At 47.5% G+C, this 23,756-nt stretch overlaps 1 protein-coding gene across 1 annotated transcript in view; it reads left to right on the top strand.

The window, feature by feature from the left end:
* Positions 1–22,215, top strand: part of map7d2b (MAP7 domain containing 2b) — a 108,082-nt gene extending 85,867 nt beyond the window's left edge. Inside the window, 3 exon segments of the mRNA XM_072584827.1 lie at positions 5,377–5,548; positions 7,262–7,551; positions 19,227–22,215. Coding sequence (XP_072440928.1) covers positions 5,377–5,548; positions 7,262–7,551; positions 19,227–19,234 — 470 coding nt within the window. The 3' untranslated portion in view covers positions 19,235–22,215.
* Positions 22,216–23,756: the final 1,541 nt, after the last annotated feature.

Below are 23,756 nucleotides of genomic sequence, written 5' to 3'. Positions count from 1 at the left end.
GGTTCATGTTACTTCTGTTGGTTTTAAATTGTCAGTAGTTGGCCTATTGACAATGCAGTGATCCAGCTCTAAACACACGTCATGTGCATCAGCAAAACTACGGCTGCTCGGAATCTGACAGAAAATAGGAAATACTAGAGAAACTCAGCAGGTCAGGCAGCATCTGTGGAGAGAGAAAAGCAGAGATAATGTTTCAGTGTGATGACATTTCTCAGAACTTTGAATGAAGGTTTTGAATTTTCCTTGTCCCGTGTCCATTGGATGGGAGGTGGACCAGATGGCCAGGCTCCCTGATCTGTTGCCACCTCCGAGTGAGATTGAAACCTGCGTGTTGCCCAATATCGGGGAGATGACCAAATTGTTACTGTGTAGTTGGAGGCAATTGGGCCCATTGTATCTGCACTAGCATTCTGAACTCACATTATGATTTTGTGGCAATCTCCCACCTTTTCTCCATATCCTCCACATTGTCTCTGTTCAAATAACCATCCAAAACCCTCCTGAATGCCTCAATTGAAGCTCCAACCACCACATTTCCAGCAAGTGCATTCCAGACCCTTCTCTTGCAAATGACCTTATTTCTCTGCCCCCACCAGTTTTTGATCATTTCACAAGTGGGAGTGATTTCTCACTCCTGCTCTGTCCAGTTCACTCATAATTTTGAAAACTTCCACTAAATCTCCTCTTAGCCTTCTCTTCTCTCAGGAAAATAGACTCAACATTTCCAATCTATGCTCCGACAGAAGTTTCTCATTCCTTAAACCATTCTTGGAAACTTCTCCTGCACTCTCTTTCTATTTTCCTACAATGTGGTTCCCTCAAATGAACACAATGCTCTGACTGAGGTCTAAACAACATCCTGTACAAGTTCATCATCATCTCCCTGCTCTTGGGCTTTCTGCCCCTATTAATAAAGCCAGTGCACTGCGTGCTTTATTACCTACCCTTTCCACCTGCCTGCCACTTTTGGTGATGAGGAGAAAGTGAGCACTGCAGATGCTGGAGCTCAGAGTCGAGAGGGTGTTGTTGAAAAAGCACAGCAGATCAGGCAGCATCCGAGGAGCAGGAGAATCAACGTTTCGGGCATAAGCCCTTCATCAGACCTTTGGTGATGACAAAGTTGAGAAATATTCAACCCATTAATGTTGTTTCTCTTTGCTCTGATTTATGTCACCTTTGCTGAGTGTTTCCAGCACTTTGTGCTTTTTATTTCCACAAGTCTTATTGTTACATTTCACAAATTGTTTCAGTGGAGATGAGAATGATCTTGGCAGATACCAGAATTGTGGAAATGCATTATGATCTTTATTACTTCTCCCTCACAAAAATCAGACAGCAAGGAGGGAGTAATTTATGTTTTACAATTTGTCTCACTCTTAACAAATAATTTTGTGGAATATTTTGTTGGCTTTTTCCCAGGGCTGTTTCTGTTGATGATCACCTTGATTTCATAGGCTGCACGTATACAGTGCAAAGTGAATTTCAGTCTTAAATTGCTGCAGAGGAGCAGTGATGATTTAGAATACAATAGAATCCTTACAGTGTGGAAACAGGCCATTTAGCCCAACGAATCCACACTGACCTTCCAAAGAGTAACCCACCCAGACCCATTGCCCTACCCTAATTACCCTACATTTACCCCTAACTAATGCACCTTACCTACACATCCTTGAACAATTATGGCAATTTGGCATGGTCAATTCACCTAACCTGCACATCTTTGAACTGTGGGTGGAAATGTGAGCACCTGAGGAAACCCACGCAGATATGGGTGGAATGTGCAAACTCCACACAAACAGTAACCCGGAGCTGGAATCAAACCCAGGTCCTTGGAGCTGTGAGGTAGCAGTGCTAACTACTGAACCACCATTTATTCTGTATTCCACAACTCTGGAGTCTCTCAGTTCCCAACTCTGGAGTCACTTTGCAGCGTCACTCGTGCTGATGATGTGAGGTCATTAGCTGAATGTGAAGTTCTTGGGATTTAGAAGCAGTCCAACAGACCAGAATATGACAACTTCTTCCATAAAGTCAGAGACTGTTACAATACAGAAAGAGGCCCTTCAGCACATCATGTCTGAGTTATTGAATATCCATCTTTTCTAGCTCCAGTTTCCAGCACTTGGCCGATAGCTTTGAATGCTATGAATTTGAGTGCTCATCTAAATACTCACAAAATGTCATGAGGGTTCCTGCCTCCCCCATTCCTCTAGGCAGTGAGGTCCAGATACCCACTATCCTCTGGATGAAAAGTGTTTCTTTGATTCCTCTCTAAACCCATTAATGTTGCTTACCTTTAAACTTGTACCCCTGATTATTGACCCCTCCATTAAGGGGAAAGTTTTCTCCCTCTCTACCCTGTCTATGTAGCTTAGAACCTTTGTACAGCTCAATCAGATTCCCCTCAGCCTTCAAGAAAACAAAAAAAGTCACCTAATCTCTCTTCATGGCTGAATCGCTCTATTCCAGGGAACATCCTGGTGAATATCCTCCGCACCCTCTCCTTCTTATAGTGCAGTGACCAAAACTACACACAGTGCTCCAACTGTGGCCTAACTGATATTATATACAGCTCAATCACTACCTTTACCCCTTTACCTAACACTACGGCCAATTCACCTGATCTGCACACCTTTGGACTGTGGGAGGAAACCAGACCACCCGGAGGAAACCCACACAGACACAGAGAGAATGTGCAAACTCCACACAGTCAATCGCCTGAGTCGGGAATTGAACCCGGGTCTCTGGCGCTGTGAGGCAGCAGTGCTAACCACTGTTCCACCCACGGTGTATCCAGTATCTTGACTAATAAAGACAAGTATCCCACATGTTTCCTTAATCATCTTATCCACCTGTCCTGTTGCCTTCAGGACATGGGCATGCATATCCAGGTCCCTCTTATTCTTTGTACTTCCCAGGGTCCTACTATTTAATGTGTTCTCCCTTGCCTTGTTAATCCCTCCAAAATGCATCACCTGATGCTCTTTAGAATTGAATTCCATTTGCTACTGTTCAGGCCATCAGAGCGGCCTTCCTATATCGTCCTGCTGCCTATTGTTTTCCTTGTTGTTAGTTATCACACCACCAGTTTTCGGGTCCTCTGCGAACTGACTACATCCTAAATTCATGTTTGTCTCATTAGTGTGCACAACAAACAACGGGGAACCCAGCACCTTGACACAGACTTCCAGTCACAAAAATACCCTTTGATCATCACCCTTTACAGTTGCTGCTAAGACAATCTTCCATCCAATTTGCCAAATTGCCCTGGATCCTATGGGCTCTTAGCTTCTTAATTAATCTAGGAGAAAGTGAGGACTTCAGATTCTGGAGAGTCAGCGTTGAAAAGTGTGGAACTGGAAAGGCACGGCAGGTGAGGCAGTATCCTGCAGATGAGCAGCAGGGTCAACGTTTTGGGCATGAGCCCATCGTCAGGAATTACTTGCTGCCAGACTGGCTGTGCCTTTCCAGCACCACACTTTTCGATGCTTCTTAGTTAGTCTGCTGTACGAGACATTGTCAAAAGACTTACTGAGGTCCATGGAGACTATATCAACTGCAAAACCCTCATCCACACACCTAGTCACTCCTTGAAAAATTTCAGATTTCTTTTCAAGTAAATCACCTCCTGACTCCCCAAAGCCTGTGTACCAAGTCACAAGTCAGAATACTCCCCATTTGCTCAGCTAGGGGCAGCACCAACAACACTTAAGAGGCTTGACACCATTCAGGGTAAAGCAGTTGCTTGATCAGCACCACATCCACAAGCATTGAATCCCTCCATCTCCAACGCTCAGTAGCAGCGGTGTGTACTATCAACAAGATGCACTGCAGAAATCCGCCTTAGACAACACCTTCCAAACCCACAACCACTTCCATCCAGAAGGACAAGGCTAGCAGATGCATGGGAGCACATCACCTTCAAGTTCCTCTCCAAGCCACTCATCATCCTGACTTGGAAATGTATTGCCATTCCTTTACTGTCACTGTGTCAAAATCCTGAAATTCCCTCCCTAACAGCATTGTGGGGTAACCTACAGTAGACAGCTCACCATTATCTTCTCAAGAAAACCAAGGATGGACAATAAATGCTGACCCAGCCAGTGATATCCACAGCCTGCGAATGAAAGAAAATGTTCATTAACAGTCATTCCATGCTTTCTCCCACTTGTTACAACTCCATTCATTGGAGGTGGTCTGTACAGCAGCTAAATGTGACCATTGTATACAGGTTACTATTTCAAAATAGCCCAACTCCTTTAGACCACCTTGAAGTTCTCAATAATTTGACCATGTTAAGTCAGAGAATGTGCAATCCTACAGAGTAAAAGAGACTTTACCAGTTTATTGGGTTTCCCCACCTCGGAACAATATTTTCTCTGTGATAGTGGACCAGTTATACAATGAACCAAACTGTTCATATGTAACATAAAACCCAAATACTATGGATGCTGAAAATCTGAAATAAAAACAGGAAGTGCTGTTTTTATCAGCATCCATAATGGAGAATAAAAGTTAATGTTATGAGTCCAACATGACTCTTCTTCAGTTATGGAGTTATGACCAACTTGACCCGCTGAGTTTTTTCCAGCAATTTCTGTTTTTATTTCAGATTTCCAACATCTGCAGTTTCTGGTTTTTATGAGAAATGGCAGCAGTGAGGTACAGAAATTGAAATGCTAAGGTTGTTCTTAGTCTTGTGACATACAAGGCTATTGAGGTGTGGGACATTGAGGTCACAGGGAATATAAATAGAGGTGTTCAAAATTGTAAAGGGTGTGTTAGGGTGAATAAGGTGATAACATTACCATCTAGGAACGAGAGGGATGCAGATTGAAGAGAATTGGCAAAAGAGATAGAGGTGGGGATGAGGAGTGTTTTTTTGACATAGTGTGTATATAGAAGAACAAGAGGAAACCTTATTGAAACATTCAGGATTCTTAGAGGGCTTGACAGGATAGACATAGATAAAGGCTGTTTCCTTTTCTGGAAGAGTCTAGGACCAGACAGCATAATTTCAAAATAAGGGGTCATACATTGAAAACAGAGATAAGGAGGAATTTCTTATGAGGGCAGTGAAACTGTAGAATTCTTTATTGCATAGGGATGTAGAGGCTGGCACTAGAAATACATACAGGGCTGACATTTTTAATTAGTAAGGGAATCAAAGATTATGGGGAAAGGCAGGAAAGTGGAAATGAGGTTAAACGAATCAGCAATGACCTCATTGAATAGCAGAGCAGACTCAATGGACTGAATAGCCTATTCAGGAGACGACTTATGGTCTCCTGAATACCACTGTAGTATAGAATGCGATGAATAATGAGTAAAAGTGATAGAGGGCCTGTGTTTAAATCTGTATCTCTTCCATTCTAGCAGGGGCTGGTTTGGATGAAAAGAAGCAGGAGGAGGCACCTCATGCTCAGGCTGAGGCCAAGATTGTGCCAGGGCTGGAAGCGGTCACTGGAAACGAGCAAGCGGACAATGGGGACGAGCAACCAAATAGTGCGGATGAGTCAACAGATGAGCCACAGTCTATGGATGTGAGGTAGGCCAGGCTGTCAGTCCAAAAGGGAACCATGGTAAATGATGTGGCCATGCAGCGGAAATTTAATTCTGGTAACTGATACTCTCTGGGAATTTTTATATCGTAGCTTTCACCTGAAAAAAATCAACATTGTCCATTGCAACATCACTTCTCACATTCGAGTACTCCAGGACCAGGAACACCAAGTCAGAGATTGTGGGTTCAAGTCCCATCTGTGGTGAAGTGAGTTTTTTCTTCAAGACAGAGTTTAGATATAATTCTTAGAGCTAAAGGAATGAAAGGGTATGGGGAGAAGGCAGGAACAGGGACTGAGTTGAATGATCAGCCATGATCATTTTGAAGAGTGGAGCAGGCTTGAAAGGTGAAACAGTCTACTCCTACTCCAGCTCTTTACATAACACATTGCTCACACAAAATACTCTGTGATGTTCCAAGTTTCACCATAGAATTTGGGCAGCCATGGGGATAGATGTATTCTCCAGTGGAGAAAAGAAGGCTGAAAGAAAATTTGCTAGAGGATTTCAAAGTCATGGGCGGGCTGGACAGGGGGAAGTTGTTCCTGCTTGTAAAAGAAAGAACGAGCGGTCATGGATATCAAGTGATGCTCCAGTGCTGTCTCTCAAATCCCAAGGACCCAGGTTCGATTCCAGCCTCAGGTGATGGTCTACTTAGAGTTTGCATGTCTTCATGTCTGTGTGGGTTTCCTCCAGGTGCTGCAGTTTCCTCCCATAGTCCAAGGATGTGCAGGTTTGGGGGATTTGCCATGCTAAATTGCCCATAGTGTCCTGGCTACGGGGGTTAGCCCTGAAAAATGTAGAGTTACAGGGATAGGGTAGCAGGGGGTGGGATGCTCTTCAGAGGGTTGGTGTGGACTCAATGGGCCAAATGGGCTGCTTCCACACTGTAGGGAATCTATGATTCTTGACTGTGTGAATGGAATGATCTTTTTCTTTCTTTAGTGAACAACTTTTCCACAGAGCGGAAGGTGCATTTGCTGCAGGCTATAACAGTGTGCAATTCCGTCTGCAAAGTGAAAGAAGCTGTTAGGCATCACAGTCAGTGAGACCCTGTCTCTCTGCCACACCACCAAGGCTTCATCAGTGTTTCGAGGGGAGCCCTCTATCCGGACAAAATTGTTCAAGCTCATCTCACCTCAGAATTTCGCCAAGTGAATGAGATCCAGCTCACACCACGCACATACATCTAGACAGATACTCAAAAACATGAAATACTGTCCACTGTCTGACACATCCCCCTCCAGCAATTATAGACCTCACTCACTAATCGGCTCAAGCCATTCCTAAACAAGCAGCAAACCATTGTATTCATTAAGGGGACAAATGATTGAGCCAGCATTTGTTGCTCAGTGGTGAGATGGCGGTGGTGAACTGTTCCGATGCCCTACAAACCATCTCTGAAGAAGGTGGGTCTTGAAACTGGGTCTTCCAGCTCAGAGGTGGAGACACCATCACTGTGCCACAAGAGACCTTTCACGACATTGCTGTATAGGTTGAGTGTACAAACCCATTTATATTGACTTCTTTCCTCTTGTATTGAAATAGTGACATCAACTCATTGTAAATAAATGTTCACAAACAAACAAGTCAATTACTGGCAGCGACGCCATGCCCTAGGATCCTTGTGTTTTGCTTATTCATGCCTTGAACAAAAGTGGGCTGTTCCATTTCATTTTACCATGTTTGTATTTCTTAGCCCCATGTCCAAAGATGACGGTATCTCCATTCCTGAGTTCTCGCCCCTCAATGAGGTGAGCCACGTTGCTGAGCTGGAGAAGGAGCAGAATGAACCAGGTGATGCACAGGCTGTCGAAGACCTCATTGACCTGACCGTCCATTCAACCTACACCCAGTTATCCTGTGACAAGATCAGCTTGGATGACTGCAACAAGAACTTGATCGAAGGGCGATGCCTTCCAATGGAGAATCCTCTTATCACATCCCTAACTACATCTATGGAGGAAACCCATATGCAACCATCTGCAGGTAAATGCTGCCATTCCATTAGGAACTAGGTTTGTGTGAAATCTAAACAGCAAAATTGATTAATTCCTGTACTCGGAGTGGAGGGTCACATTGAGTTTAAATCCAACATTGTCAAATATTCCTATTGTATGGGGTTTTGTTTTTATTTGTTCATAGAGCATGGGCAGCACATTTATTGCTAGTACCCAATTGTCCTGGAGAAGATGGTGGACAACTGTATAATTGTAGCATTGCTGTCCATATGCTGTAGGTTGACCCACAATCCCATTAGGGAGGGGATTCCAGGATTTTGACCCAGTGACCATGAAGGACCAGCAGTATATTTCCAAGTCAGGATGGTGAGTGGCCTGGAGGGGATCACGCAGTCTGTGTAACATGAGGGTGAGGGGTCAGTATGGGTATATGAGGGACAAGGGGTCAGTGAGAGTATATGTGGGAGGGGCAGAGTGGGTGTATGAGGGAGAGGGGTTAGTGTGGGTATATGAGGGAGGGGACAGTGAGGGTGTATGAGGGAGAGGGGCCAGTGAGGGTATATGAGGGACAAGGGGTCAGTGTGAGTATATGTGGGAGAGGGGCAGAGTGGGTGTATGAGGGAGAGGGGTCAGCGTAGGTATATAAGGGAGAGGGGCAGTGTGGGTATATGAGGGATGGGTCAGTGTGGGTATATGAGGGAAAGGTCAGTGAGGGTATATGAGGGAGAGGGGCAGTGTGGGTATATGAGGGATGGGTCAATGTGGGTTCATGAAGGATGGGTCAGTGTGGGTATATGAGGGAGAGGGCAGTGTGGGTATATGAGGGAGGGGGCAGTGTGGGTGTATAAGGGAGAAGGGCCAGTGAGGGTATATGAGGGACAAGGGGTCAGTGTGAGTATATGTGAGAGAGGGGCAGAGTGGGTATATGTGGGATAGCGGGCAGTGTAGGTATATGAGGGATGGGTCAGTGTGGGTATATGAGGGAGGGGGCAGTGTGGGTATATGAGGGAGAGGGGTCAGTGTAGGTGTATGAGGGAGAAGGGCAATGTGGGTATCTGAGGGAGAGGGGCAATGTGGGTATATGAGGGAGGGGGCACTGTGGGTATATGAGGGAGAGGGGTCAGAGTAGGTATATGAGGGAGAGGCGCAGTGTAGGTATATGAGGGAGGGGGCAGTGTGGGTATATGAGGGATGGGTAAGTGGAGTATATATAGGAGAGGGGCAGTGTGGGTATATGAGGGAGAGGGGTCAGTGTGGGTATATGAGGGAGAGGGGCAGTGTGAGTATATGTGGGAGAGGGGCAGTGTGTGTGTAGGAGGGACGAGGGGTCACTATGGGTATATGAGAGAAGGGGTCGGTGGGGTATATGAGGTTGAGGGGTCAGTGTGGGTATGTGAGGGTGAGGGGTCAGTGTGTGTGTATGAGGGAGAGGGGCAGTGTTGGTATATGAGGGAGAAGGAAAGTTTAGGTATATGGGCGAGAGGGGGCATTGTGAGTATATCTGAGTGAGGGGCAGTGTGGGTATATGAGGGATGGGTCAGTGTGGGTATATGAGGGATGCGTCAGTGTGGGTATATGAGGGAGAGGGGCAGTGTGGGTATATGAGGGATGGGTCAGTGTGGGTATATGAGGGATGGGTCAGTGTGGGTATGAGAGAGGGGGCAGTGCGGGTATATGAGGGAGAGGGGTCAGCGTAGGTATATGAGGGAGAGGGGACAGTGTGGGTATATGAGGGATGGGTAAGTGGAGTATATATGGGAGAGGGGCAGTGTGAGTATATGAGGGAGAGGGGTCAGTGTGGGTATATGAGGGAGAGGGGCAGTGTGAGTATATGAGGGAGAGGGGTCAGTGTGGGTATATGAGGGATGGGTAAGTGGAGTATATATGGGAGAGGGGCAGTGTGAGTATATGAGGGAGAGGGGTCAGTGTGGGTATATGAGGGAGAGGGGTCAGTGTGGGTATATGAGGGAGAGGGGCATTGTGAGTATATGTGGGAGAGGGGCAGTGTGTGTGTAGGAGGGACGAGGGGTCAGTATGGGTATATGAGAGAAGGGGTCAGTGTGGGTAAGTGAGGGTGAGGGGTCAGTGTGTGTATGAGGGAGAGGGGCAGTGTTGGTATATGAGGGAGAGGGGGCAGTGTGAGTATATGTGAGAGAGGGGCAGAGTGGGTGGAGGTGGGAGAGGGGTCAGCGTAGGTATATAAGGGAGAGAGGCAGTGTGGGTATATGAGGAATGGGTCAGTGTGGGTATATGAGGAATGGGTCAGTGTGGGTATATGAGGGATGGGTCAGTGTGGGTATATGAGGGATGGGTCAGTGTGGGTATATGAGGGATGGGTCAGTGTGGGTATATGAGGGATGGGTTAGTGTGGGTATATGAGGGATGGGTCAGTGTGGGTATATGAGGGATGGGTTAGTGTGGGTATATGAGGGATGGGTCAGTGTGGGTATATGAGGGATGGGTCAGTGTGGGTATATGAGGGAGAGGGGCAGTGTGGGTATATGAGGGATGGGTCAGTGTGGGTATATGAGGGAGAGGGGCAGTGTGGGTATATGAGGGATGGGTCAGTGTGGGTATATGAGGGAGGGGGCAGTGTGCGTATATGAGGGAGAGGGGTCAGCATAGGTATATGAGGGAGAGGGGTCAGCATAGGTATATGAGGGAGAGGGGTCAGTGTGGGAATATGAGGGTGAGGGGACAGTGTAGATATATGAGGGAGAGGGGCAATGTGGGTATATGAGGGAGAGGGACAGTGTGGGTGTATGAGGGAGAGGGGTCAGTGTAGGTATATGAGGGAGAGGCGCAGTGTGCGTATATGAGGGAGGGGACAGTGTGGGAATATGAGGGAGATGGCAGTGTGAGTAAATGTGGGAGAGGGGCAGTTTGGGTATATGAGGGAGAGGGGCAGTGTGAGTATATGTAGTAGAGGGGCAGTGTGTGTATAGGAGGGATGAGGGGTCAGTATGGGTATATGAGAGAAAGGGTGAGTGTGGGTATATGAGGGTGAGGGCTTAAAAATGTGTTGCTGAAAAAGCGCAGCAAATCAGGCAGCATCAAAGGAGAAGGAGATTCGATGTTTCGGGCATAAGCCGTTCTTCGGGAATGAGGTGTGTGTGCCAAGCATAAAAAGTAGGGCGGAGGGACTTGGGGGAGGGGCGTTGGGAATGCGATAGGTGGAAGGAGATTAAGGTGAGGGTGATAGGCCGGAGTGGGGGTGGGGGCGGAGCGGTCAGGAAGAAGTTTGCAGCTCAAGAAGGCGGTGCTGTGTCCGAGGGTTGGGACTGAGAAAAGGTGGAGGGAGGGGAAATGAGGAAGCTGGACAAATTTGCATTCATCCCTTGTGGTTGGAGGGTTCCTAGGCAGAAGATGAGTCGTTCTTCCTCCAGGCGTCGTGTTGCCATGGTCTGGCAGTGGAGGAGGCCAAGGACCTGCATGTCTTTGGCGGATTGAGAGGGGGAGTTAAAGAGTTAAAGTGTTCAGCCACGGGGCGGTTGGGTTGATTGGTGCGGGTGTCCCAGAGGTGTTCTCTGAAATGTTCCGCAAGTAGGCGGCCTGTCTCCCCAATGTATTGGAGGCCACATCGGGTGCAGCGGATGCAGTAAGTGATGTGTGTGGAGGTGCAGGTGAATTTCTGATGGATATTGAAGGATCCCTTGGGGGCTTGGAGGGTAGTGAGGGGGGAGGTATATGATGGAGAGGCGCAGTGTACGTATATGATGGAGGGGGCAGTGTGGGTATATGAGGGATGGGAAGGTGGAGTATATATGGGAGAGGGGCAGTGTGGGTATATGAGGAAGAGGGGTCAGTGTGGGTATATGAGGGAGAGGGGCAGTGTGAGTATATGTGGGAGAGGGACAGTGTGTGTGTAGGAGGGACGAGGGGTCAGTATGGGTATATGAGAGAAGGGGTCGGTGGTGTATATGAGGTTGAGGGGTCAGTGTGGGTATGTGAGGGGGGAATGCAAGTTTTGCATTTTTTGCGGTTGCAGGGGAAGGTGCCGGGAGTGGAGTTTGGGTTGGTGGAGGGTGTGGATCTGACAAGGGAGTCGCGGAGGGAGTAGTCTTTCCGGAACGCTGATAGGGGTGGGGAGGGAAATATATCCTTGGTGGTGGGGCCCATTTGGAGGTGGCGGAAATGACGAAGGATGATCCGATGTATCTGAAGGTTGGAGGGGTGGTAGGTGAGGACTAGTGGGGTTCTGTCCTGGTGGCGATTGGAGGGGCAGGATTCAAGGGCGGAGGAGCGGGAAGTGGAGGAGATGTGGTGGAGAGCATCGTCAACCACGTCTGAGGGGAAATTGCAGAAGGAGGCCATCTGGGTTGTTCGGTATTGGAATTGGTCCTCCTGGGAGCAGATGTGGTGAAGGCGAAGGAATTGGGAATATGGGATGGCGTTTTTACAGGGGGCAGGGTGGGAAGAGGTGTAATCTAGGTAGCTGTGGGAGTCAGTCGGTTTATAGTATACGTCCGTGTTGAGTCGGTCGTCCAAGATAGAGATGGAGAGGTCTAGGAAGGGGAGGGAGGAATCTGAGACTGTCCAGGTAAATTTGAGGTCGGGGTGGAAGGTGTTAGTAAAGTGGATGAACTGTTCAACCTCCTCGTGGGAGCACGAGGTAGCACCGATATAGTCATCAATGCAGTGGAGGGAAAGGTCGGGGGCGTGGTGCCACTGTAGCTGCGGAAGATGGACTGTTCCACATATCCAACAAAGAGGCAGCCATATCTAGGGCCCAAGCAGTGCCCATGGCTACTCCTTTGGTTTGGAGGAAGTGGGAGGATTGGAAGGAGAAGTTGTGGGTATATGAGGGATGGGTCAGTGTGGGTATATGATGCAGAGGGCAGTGTGGATATATGAGGGAGAGGGGTCAGCATAGATATATGAGGGAGAGGCGCAGTGTGCGTATATGAGGAAGGGGCAGTGTGGGTATATGAGGGATGCGTAAGTGTGAGTAAATGTGGGAGAGGGGCAGTTTGGGTATATGAGGGAGAGGGGTCAGTGTGGGTACATGAGGGACAAGGGGTCAGCATGAGAATATGAGGGAAGAGGAGTCAGTGTGGGTATATGAGAGAAGGGGTCAGTGTGGGTATATGAGGGTGAGGGGTCACTGTGGGTATATGAGGGTGAGGGGTCAGTGTGGGTATATGAGGGAGAGGGGCAGTGTGGGTATATGAGGGAGAGGGGCAGTGTGGATATATGAGGGAGAGGGGTCAGTGTAGGTATATGAGGAAGAGGTGCAGTTTGCGTATATGACGGAGGGGGCAGTGTGGGTATATGAGGGATGGGTAAGTGTGAGTATATGTGGGAGAGGGGCAGTTTGGGTGTATGAGGGAGAGGGTCAGTGTGGGTATATGAGGGAGAGGGGCAGTGTGAGTATATGTAAGAGAGGGGCAGTGTGTGTATAGGAGGGATGAGGGGTCAGTATGGGTATATGAGAGGGGTCAGTGTGGGTATATGAGGGATGGGGGCAGTGTGAGTATATGTGGGAGAGGGGTGGGAGAGGGGTTAGTGTGGGTATATGAGGGAGAGGGGCAGTGTGGGTACATGAGGGACAAGGGGTCAGCGCGAGAATATGAGGGAAGAGGAGTCAGTGTGGGTATATGAGGGTGTGGGGTCAGTGTGGGTATATGAGGGTGAGGGGTCAGTGTGGGTATGTGAGGGAGAGGGGCAGTGTGGGTACATGAGGGAGAGGGGCAGTGTGGATATATGAGATAGAGGGGTCAGTGTAGGTATATGAGGAAGAGGCGCAGTGTGCGTATATGAGGGAGGGGGCAGTGTGAGTAAATGTGGGAGAGAGGCAGTTTGAGTATATGAGGGAGAGGGGTCAGTGTGGGTATATGAGGGAGAGGAGCTGTCTGAGTATATGTAGGAGAGGGGCAGTGTGTGTATAAGAGGGACGAGGGGTCAGTATGTGTATATGAGAGAAGGGGTCAGTGTGGGTATATGAGGGTGGGGGGGTCTGTGGGTATATAGAACATAGAACATAGAACATAGAACAATACAGCGCAGTACAGGCCCTTCAGCCCTCGATGTTGCGCCGATCAAAGCCCACCTAACCTACACTAACCCACTATCCTCCATATACCTATCCAATGCCCGCTTAAATACCCATAAAGAGGGAGAGTCCACTACTGCTACTGGCAGGGCATTCCATGATCTTACGACTCGCTGAGTGAAGAACCTACCCCTAACATCAGTCCTATATCTACCCCCCCTTAATTTAAAGCTATGCCCCCTTGTAATAGCTGACTCCATATGAGGGTGAGGGGTCAGTGTGGGTATATGAGTGAGAGGGGCAATGTGGGTATATGAGGGAGAGGGGCAGTGTGGGTATATGAGGGAGAGGGGCAGTGTGGGTATATGAGGGAGAGGGGTCAGTGTAGGTATATGAGGGAGAGGCGCAGTGTGCGTATATGAGGGAGGGGCAGTGAGGGTATATGAGGGATGGGTAAGTGTGAGTATATGTGGGAGAGGGCAGTGTGAGTAAATGTGGGAGAGGGGCAGTTTGGATGTATGAGGGAGAGGGGTCATTGTGGGTATATGAGGGAGAGGGGCAGTGTGAGTATTTGCGGAACGAGGGGTCAGTGTGGGTATATGTGGGAGAGGGGCAGTGTGTTTATATGAGGGGCAAGGGGTCAATGTGGGTGTATGAGGGAGAGGAGCAGTGTGGGTGTAGGAGGAACAAGGGGTCAGTGTGGGTATTTGAGGGAGAGGGGCAGTGTGGGTATATGAGGGAGAGGGTGCATTGTGGGTATATGAGGGACAAGGGGGCTGTGTTGATATAAGAGGGAGAAGGGGGCAGTGTAGATATATAAGGGAGAAGGGGGGCAGTGTAGATATGTGGGGGACAAGGGGTCAATGTGGGTATATGAGGGAGACAGGTCATTGTGGGTATATGAGGTAGTGGGGGCAGTGTGGGTATATGAGGGAGACAGGTCATTGTGGGTATATGAGGTAGTGGGGGCAGTGTGGGTATATGAGGGTGAGGGGTCAGTGTGGGTGTATGAGTGTGAGGGGTCACTGTGGGTATATGAGGGAGATGAGTTAGTGTGTGTATATGAGGGACAAGGGGTCAGTGTGAGTATATGAGGGAGAGGGGTCAGTGTGGGTATATGAGAGAAGGGGTCAGTGTAGGTATATGAGGGAGAGGGCAGTGTGAGTATATGTGGGAGAGGGGCAGTTTGGGTATATGAGGGAGAGGGGTCAGTGTGGATATATGAGGGAGCGGGGGCAGTGTAAGTATTTGTGGGAGAGGGGCAGTGTGTGTATATGAGGGACGAGGGGTCAGTATGGGTATATGAGGGTGGGGGGTCTGTGTGGGTATATGAGGGTGAGGGGTCAGTGTGGGTATATGAGGGAGAAAGACATTGTGGGTATGTGAGGGAGCGGGGCAGTGTGGGTATATGAGGGACAAGAGGTCAGTGTAGGTATATGAGGGAGAGGAGCAGTGTGGTGTAGGAGGAACAAAGGGTCAATGTGGGTATATGTGGGAGAGGGGCAGTGTGGTTGTATGAGGGTGAGGGGTCAGTGTGGGAATATGAGGGAGAGGGTCAGTGTGGGTATATGAGGGACACGGGATCTGTGTGGGTATATGTGGGAGAGGGGCAGTGTGTGTATATGAGGGACGAGGGGTCAGTATGGGTTTATGACGGAGAGGGGGCAGTTTGGGTATATGAGAGAAGGGGTCAGTGTGGGTATATGAGGGACAACGGGTCAGTGTCGGTATATGAGTGGGAGGGGCAGTATGGGTATATGAGGGACAAGGAGTTATTGTGGGTATATGAGGTAGTGGGGGCAATGTGGGTATATGAGGGAGAAAGGGGCAGTGTGGGTATATGAGGGAGAAAGGGGCAGTGTGGGTATATGAGGGAGAGGGGCAGTGTGGGTATTAGATTTTAGATTAGATATTTTAGATATTAGTGTGGACACAGGCCCTTTGGCCCAACAAGTCCACACCGACCCGCCGAAGCGCAACCCACCCAGACCCATTGCCCTACATTTAACACTTCACCCAAAACTACGGGCAATTTAGCATGGCCAATTCACCTAATCTGCACATTTTTGGATTGTGGGAGGAAACCGACGCACCCAGAGGAAACACGCGTAGACACAGGGAGAATGTGCAAACTCCACACAGAGAGTCGCCTGAGGTGGGAATTGAACCTGGGTCTCTGGCATTGTGAGGCAGCAGTGCTAACCACTGTGCTACCATGCAGCCTGTTACAGTGTGGGTATATGAGGGAGAGGGCAGTGTGGGTATATGAGGGAAGGGTCAGTGTGAGTATATGTGGGAGAGGGGCAGTGTGGGTATATGAGGGAGAAAGTGGCAGTGTGGGTATATGCGGGAGAGGTATTAGTGTGGGTACATGAGGGTCAAATGATCAGTGTCGGTATATGTGAGGGGGTGCATACAGGGATATGGATGAGGAGACAGTGTGGTTATGTGAGGGACAAAGGATCAATATGGGTATATGTGGGAGTGGGGCAGTGTGGATGTATGAGGGAGAAGGGGGTCAGTGTGGATATATGAGTGAGAAGGGGGGCAGAGTGGATATATAAGGGAGAACGGGGGCAGTGTGGATATATGAGGGAGAAGGGGAGCATTGTGAATACGTGGGGGAGAGGGGGGCAGTGTGGATATAGGAGGGAAAAGGGGGCAGTGTGGATATATGAGGGAGAAGGGGGCAGTGTAGATACATGAGGGAGAAGGGTGCAGTGTAGAAATATGAGGGAGAATGGGGGGCAGTGTGGATATATGAGGGACAAGGGGGCAGTGTGGATATATGAGGGAGAAGGGGGGCAGTGTGGATATAGGAGGGAGAAGGGGGCAGTGTGGATATATGAGGGAGAAAGGGGGCAGTGTAGATATGAGGGACAAGGGGGGCAGTGTAGATATATAAGGGAGAAGGGGGGCAGTGTGGATATATGAGGGAGAACGGGGGCAGTGTGGATATATGAGGGAGAACGGGGGCAGTGTGGATATATGAGGGAGAAGGGGAGCAGTGTGAATATGTGGGGGAGAGGGGGGCAGTGTAAATATATGAGGAAGAAGGGGGTAGTGTGGATATATGAGGGAGAAGGGGGGCAGTGTAGATATATGAGGGAGAAGGGGGGGCAGTGTGGATATATGAGGGAGAAGGGGGGGCAGTGTAGATATATGAGAGAGAAGGGGCAGTGTGGATATATGAGGGACAAGGGGGCTGTGTGGATATGTGGGGGAGGGGGGCAGTGTGGATATATAAGGGAGAACGGGGCAGTGTGCATATATGAGGGAGAAGGGGAGCAGTGTGAATATGTGAGGGAGAAGGGGGCAGTGTGGATATATGAGGGAGAAGGGGGCAGTGTAGATATATGAGGGAGAAGGGGGGCAGTGTGGATATAAGGGGGAGAAGGGGGCATTGTGGATATATGAGGGAGAAGGGGGGGGCAGTGTGGATATAAGGGGGAGAAGGGGGCAGTGTGGATATATGAGGGAGAAGGGGGGCAGTGTGGATATAAGGGGGAGAAGAGGGCATTGTGGATATATGAGGGAGAAGGGGGGGCAGTGTGGATATAAGGGGGAGAAGGGGGCAGTGTGGATATATGAGGGAGAAGGGGGGCAGTGTGGATATAAGGGGGAGAAGGGGGCAGTGTGGATATATGAGGGAGAAGGGGGGCAGTGTAAATATATGAGGGAGAAGGGGGGCAGTGTGGATATAAGGGGGAGAAGAGGGCATTGTGGATATATGAGGGAGAAGGGGGGGCAGTGTGGATATAAGGGGGAGAAGGGGGCAGTGTGGATATATGAGGGAGAAGGGGGGCAGTGTGGATATAAGGGGGAGAAGAGGGCATTGTGGATATATGAGGGAGAAGGGGGGGCAGTGTGGATATAAGGGGGAGAAGGGGGCAGTGTGGATATATGAGGGAGAAGGGGGGCAGTGTGGATATAAGGGGGAGAAGGGGGCATTGTGGACATATGAGGGAGAAGGAGGGCAGTGTGGATATAAGGGGGAGAAGGGGGCAGTGTGGATATATGAGGGAGAAGGGGGGCAGTGTAAATATATGAGGGAGAAGGGGGGCAGTGTGAATATATGAGGGAGAAGGGGGGCAGTGTGGATATATGAGGGAGAAGGGGAGCAGTATGGATATATGTGGAAGAAGGGGGGCAGTGTGAATATATGAGGGAGAAGGGGGGCAGTGTGGATATAAGGGGGAGAAGGGGGCATTGTGGATATATGAGGGAGAAGGGGGGCAGTGTGGATATCAGGGGGAGAAGGGGGCAGTGTGGATATATGAGGGTGAAGGGGAGCAGTGTGGATATGTGGGGGAGAGGGGGGCAGTGTGGATACATGAGGGAGAAGGGGGGCAGTATGGATATATGTGGGAGAAGGGGGCAGTGTAAATATATGAGGGAGAAGGGGGGCAGTGTGGATATATGAGGGAGAAAGGGGGCAGTGTGGATATTTAAGGGACAAGGGGTCAGTGTGAATATATGAGGAAGAAAGGGGGCAGTGTGGATATTTGAGGGCGAGGGGGCGGTGTGGATATATGAGGGAGAAGGGGCACAGTGTGGATATTTAATGTACAAGGGGGCAATGTGGATATATGAGGGAGAAGGAGGGCAGTGTGGATATTTAAGGGACACGGGGGCAGTGTGGATATATGAGGGAAAAGGCGGTGTGTGGATATATGTGAGAGAAGGGGGGCAGTGTGGATATATCAGGGAGAAGGGGGGCAGTGTGGATATGTGGGGGAGAGGGGGGCAGTGTAGATATATAAGGGAGAAGGGGGGCAGTGTGGATATGTGGGGGAGAGGGGGGCAGTGTGGATATGTGGGGGAGAGGGGGGCAGTGTGGATATATGAGGGAGAGGGGGGGCAGTGTGGATATGTGGGGGAGAGGGGGGCAGTGTGGATATGTGGGGGAGAGGGGGGCAGTGTGGATATGTGGGGGAGAGGGGGGCAGTGTGGATATATGAGGGAGAAGGGGGTGCAGTGTATATATGAGGGCTGTGAGCTGAATATCAGAGCTGCCAGCTCTATTTTATCACTCCACCAGTTTCGGATTTTTAGACCTTCAAGGTCAAATCTTCAAGTAATGACAAGACTGGGTATATCGCTTCATTACACGGCAATTTGTGTAAATTGGGGCTATTCAAACAGAAAAAATCCTGATCTGTGAGAGCTCAACCTCACCCATTCAGGCTGCTTGTATGGTGCCAACTTTGTTCTTATATAAAAAAACACCCAAGGCCTCACAAGCTGTTTACTCTGTGAGTTTTGGTAGACTGCTGTTAACCTCTGCCTTAAAACCTCGCCTTTAAAAAGGGACAAAATAACCTCATAAAGCCACAGTATCACAACTGTCCAGAGATAGCTTTTTTACGAAAAGCAATGACCGTAAATGCTTGGCTGTCACTTCAAGACCAGCACTGCCAGGATTTTAATGATGTAGACGATCAAGGACTGGAATCGACACGCAGGATGTTAGCCCAGACCTGATTGAATGCTGGGACAGGCTCGAGGGTCTCAATAGCCTCATCTTCAATCTGTGTCTCTATTGGATGTTAATCTGAGTTATGTAGGGATGAATTTTAATAGAAATGAACACTTCTTAATTTTTTTTTATCTTTTCAGAATAAAGCCATCATATTTCTTTTCTCCAGATACTGGTGCAGAAGTGTTCTTGTATCCTCAATGCTGACAAAATTGCATTTATCCTTTCCTAGAGTTCTGAACACATAGGTGCAGGGGCGCAAAAGACTTGGCTTCAATCAGTCCAGCACTGCTATGATTCCGAAGACAGCGCTACTTTAAGAAGATTCACGTAGCCTTCATAGATATGGTGGTATAACCAACAGTGATCCTTCAAGCAGCAGTTCAAATAATCCATTTTAAATGCAAATCTGTCTTTTTTTACACATGTAAATCTGCATATGTTCTCTCTGGCTCGAGTGGTCAGTAAGAGCAACAAACTGAAGTATCATTCATCCTGCAATTAAATAACTACAATAAAAGCTCCCTCACATTTATTGTAATAATAATTAAAATTAATCCCTCCATCAGTCAGTGAATTATTATCCACATGTTAAGATCGATGTGATTCTCAATGATGCCTACTTTGCTTCTGCTGGCTTCTCATAATTTCTCTTCTAAGAAGAAGGATGTTAATATTGAAACCGAGTGAGTGAATTTCCCTGGAGAGGTATTGGTTTAATTGCACTATGAATGGATCTTGCAGTGACGCAGAGTACGGATTAAGGGACATTGTTATGTGTTTTAGAAAACTCAGGTATTCTTCCATGGTTACTGAATGTTCATTTTGATGCAGATGTTAGAAATGTTTTATTATGATTCTCAAAATATTTATTGCATCATATTTAATTATAGTTTTTATAAATGAGTTTTTTTCATAACTGGGAACTGGAACCTCCTAATTTTTATGGTAAAATGGAATTGTGAAATTCTTGCCATCTTTAATTGCTGGAGTAAGTGCAGTATTATATTTGCTTTATTGCTAATTTGACTTTTAAGATCAAATATCCTTAAAACATGACAGCATCGTGCCTCTGAACAAAGTGCTATGTTAACCAAACACAACTTTTGCTGCAATTTTTATCACCCGGAATATTTTATTTTGAAAAGGTTAGCCATTGGTTGTGAGAAATCAGACTTACAAGCCTGCATAAAAAGATAGGCTCTGAGTGTGCAGCCAATGTACTGAAGGGATATATAACGTCAATACACATGGAGATTTCTCTCTAAATGTAACATGCCTTGCAGTTTTTATGCTTTTACCTAACGCCAAGTTTTGCTTGCGTCTCAAAATCAGTTCAAGGTTTAATATGTAGATGGGAGGAATATATACTACTCTACTAGTGGAAAGTAGTGACAGAAGTGGAAATAATTTCACAAAAGCTGCAATCTTTTCATAATTTTCACTTGCACCTCACTACTGCAAGGAGCTTTGCAACAAGGCAAATACAGTCAAATATAAAACAGTGCAAAAGGATGTCGTTAAAAGAGGTCTCATTGCCTTAAGCATAGTGCTTGAAATTAATTTACATGATGACTGGTGAAGACAGCAATTGGTACACTTTACAGTGTCTGTGATTCAAGCAGTCTGTGCCAACCCAAAGGGAAGGACAGTTGAGTTAAAATACATCAGCTATCCATTGGACTTTATGATAAATGATGTAGGTTTGATGTTAATCCAGTGTTTAGTCTTGTATGGTAACTGATTCTCACGGATGTACATTGAGTTGCCAACACCCCAAACTGTTCAAAAATTGAAGATTAATCTCCTTGATGTGACTGTGAGCAAACCTCAAATTACAGGGACTTGACAAATGTTATGGTTGTTTCTTCATTCATTTGTCACAAAAATGTTAGAGATGTGGGAAAGGCAGTTTGAGTGGAGCAGCTTGAAGCAACAGGGCTACCAGAGTCGACAACCTGAGGTCCAAAACCTTCAGCCAAAGCAGTTTGCCAATCAAGCAAAGTACCTCACCTCCCTCACATTGATTCCACTGGAGAGGTTACACTTGGGTGTTGAAATCACAACCACCAGCAATCTTAGCATGTGGCTGTGCGCAAGCTTCCAGATCCCCTCAGTTCTTTCCTTGTGTTTGTTTTTTGCTGTAAAATCTGTGCGATGACAGTTATAGAATCCCTACAATGTAGAAGCAGGCCATTCTGCCTATCAAGTCCACACTAACCCTCTGAACAGCATCCCTCCCAGATCCACCACCTACCCTATAACCCTGTATTTCCCTTGGCTAACCCATCTAGCCTGCACATCCTTGGACGTCACAGGGAATTTAGCATGGCCAATCCACCTAACTATACATCTTTGGGAGGAAACCGGAGCACCCGGAGGAAACCCACGCTGACACAGGGAGAATGTGCAAACTCCATGCAGACAATCTTGCGAGACTGGAATTGAACCTGGATCCGTGGCACTGTGAGGCAGCAGTGCTAACCACTGAGCCACCATGCCACGTGAACTAAAAGCAGGCAATCCAGCAAAGTTGATGAATGAAAGGAAAAGGTGCAAGCATAAACACCACCAGGTGAGGTACAGAGTGGAAAAGGTTTCAGGTTTTGTCCATGATGGCAGCCCTGGGTTTTGGTAGCATGTGGGAAGGCTTGACCAGTCACCTAGACAAGCCGGAGGCCCTGGGAATAATCATGTCCTCCACAGTATTCAAACATTCCCATTGGGTTGGTGCCTATTGCTGAAAAATCCTAGGTCCACCAAAAAGCAGTGTACTTCTTGTGGCCGTCTTAACTGTGTATGTGGTCAAATCTGTAACACTGGCTTACCTTCTCACAAGATGGCTGTCCATCAGCTTCTATAGCGTAGAAGAACCTGTAATAAACAGTGCTCAGTAGGGCAGTGACTAACCACTAAACTGCTAAACATGTGTGGTGTGCTCACACACAGAATCTCGTCTCATTGAGCTAAGTTGATCCATTCTGTTGAATTGTCAACACAGTGAGACTTGCATGCCACATTCGAGGTTGTAGAAAAGATCTCATTTCAAAATGCCACAATGTGTACCATTTTCACTGAACATTAATAACTCCATTATCAATATAGCCGGTGTATAATAGCTTGTTGTGTAGTTTGCTGATGTGCTGAATACTCCTGTCATAATGCACAGCATGTGTATACGTTTAATGCATCAATAAATTTTTATTCAAAACACTTCCAAACACGTCCTGCTGAAATCATTACATTTAAGCAAAAGGAAGAAACTATGACTGAAGAATTTATATTTTCTCAATAAAGCAAGTACTCAGTGCACAAAAACAGGGAGGATTTAGAGTGGTATAGAAAGATCCATTGCTGTCACCTCAGTTAACACAAAGGTTAATACGTGGTTGAATATTTGACATTTTCAACAAGTCAACAGCTCTGTTTCTCCTCGTTCACTCTTTGGATGTGAATATAATTGGCAAAGCTATTACCAGTTGCCTGAAACGAAGGCAGCAGTAGATAATCTTATTCAAGTCCACATAGCTAAATAAATATGTCACACAACCCGCTAGGCAGTTCCCACCAAAGGAGGCAAAAGAATACATACGCAAGTCTAGAATAGTGCATGCGTTGGGAAGAGTATTTGGAACTGGTGTTTTTTTTATTTGTTCATGGGGTCAGAATGTCACTGGCTGAGCCAGCATTCATTGATCATCCCTTAGTTGCCCTTGAGATGATGGTAGTGAGCTGCCTTGAATTGCTGCATTCCATGTGTTGTAGGTTGACCCACAATGCCATTCCCGGATTTTAACAATGAAAAAGCGATGATGTGTTTCCAAGTCAGGATAATGAGTGGCTTGAAGGGGAACTTACAGATGGTGATGTTCCCTTGTGTCTGCTGCCCTTATCCTTGTTCGTGGATTCAGAAGGTGCTATCTCAGGATTTTGGCTGAATTTCTGCAGTGTAGATGGTACACACTGCTGCTACTGAGCATCATTGTCTGTAGATGTGCTGCCAATCAAGCAGCTTGCTTTGTCCTGGATGGTGTCAAGCTTCTTGAGTGTTGTTGGAGCTGCACCCATCCAGGCAAGTGGGGAGTATTCCATCACACTCCTGACTTGTTCCTTGTAGATGGTGGACAGGCTTTGGGGATGTGTTACTTAGAGTCATAGAGTCCTACAGCACAGGGACAGACTCTTTGATCCAAACTGATCCATGCCGACCAAGATGTCCATCCACGCTAACCCCATTTCCCTGCACTTGGCCCATATCCTTCTAATCCTTTCCAATCCATGTATTTGTCCAAATGTCTTTTAAATGTTGTTAATGTACCCTCCTCAACCACTTCCACTGGCAGCTCATTCCATATGTGTACCACCCTCTGTGTAAAAAAAGTTGACCTTCAGGTCCCCTTTTATTTTTTCCCCTCTAACCTTTCCCTTCTAGTCCTTGATTACTCAACCCTGGGAAAAAGACTGAGTGCATTTACCTTATCCATGCCTCTCATGATCTTATCCACTTCTATAAGATCCCCCCGTAAGTCTCCTACACTTTAAAGAAAAAAGTCTAGCTTATCCAACGTCTCCCTATAACTCAGGCCCTTGAGTCCTGGCAACATCCTTGTAAATTTCTTCTGTACTCTTTCCAGTTTAATGACATCCTTCCCATAACAAGGGGACCAAAACTGAACACACTACTCCAAGTGCGGCCTCACCAACGTATCATACAACTGCAACATCCCAATTTTGAGATTAAGTGCCTTAACTGATGAAGGCC

The sequence above is a fragment of the Chiloscyllium punctatum genome, chromosome 15 (assembly GCF_047496795.1).
Source record: "Chiloscyllium punctatum isolate Juve2018m chromosome 15, sChiPun1.3, whole genome shotgun sequence".
In the NCBI taxonomy this organism is placed as follows: domain Eukaryota; kingdom Metazoa; phylum Chordata; class Chondrichthyes; order Orectolobiformes; family Hemiscylliidae; genus Chiloscyllium; species Chiloscyllium punctatum.
The sequence above is the reverse complement of the archived record's forward strand: the minus strand, read 5'-3'. Positions and strand labels throughout refer to the sequence as shown.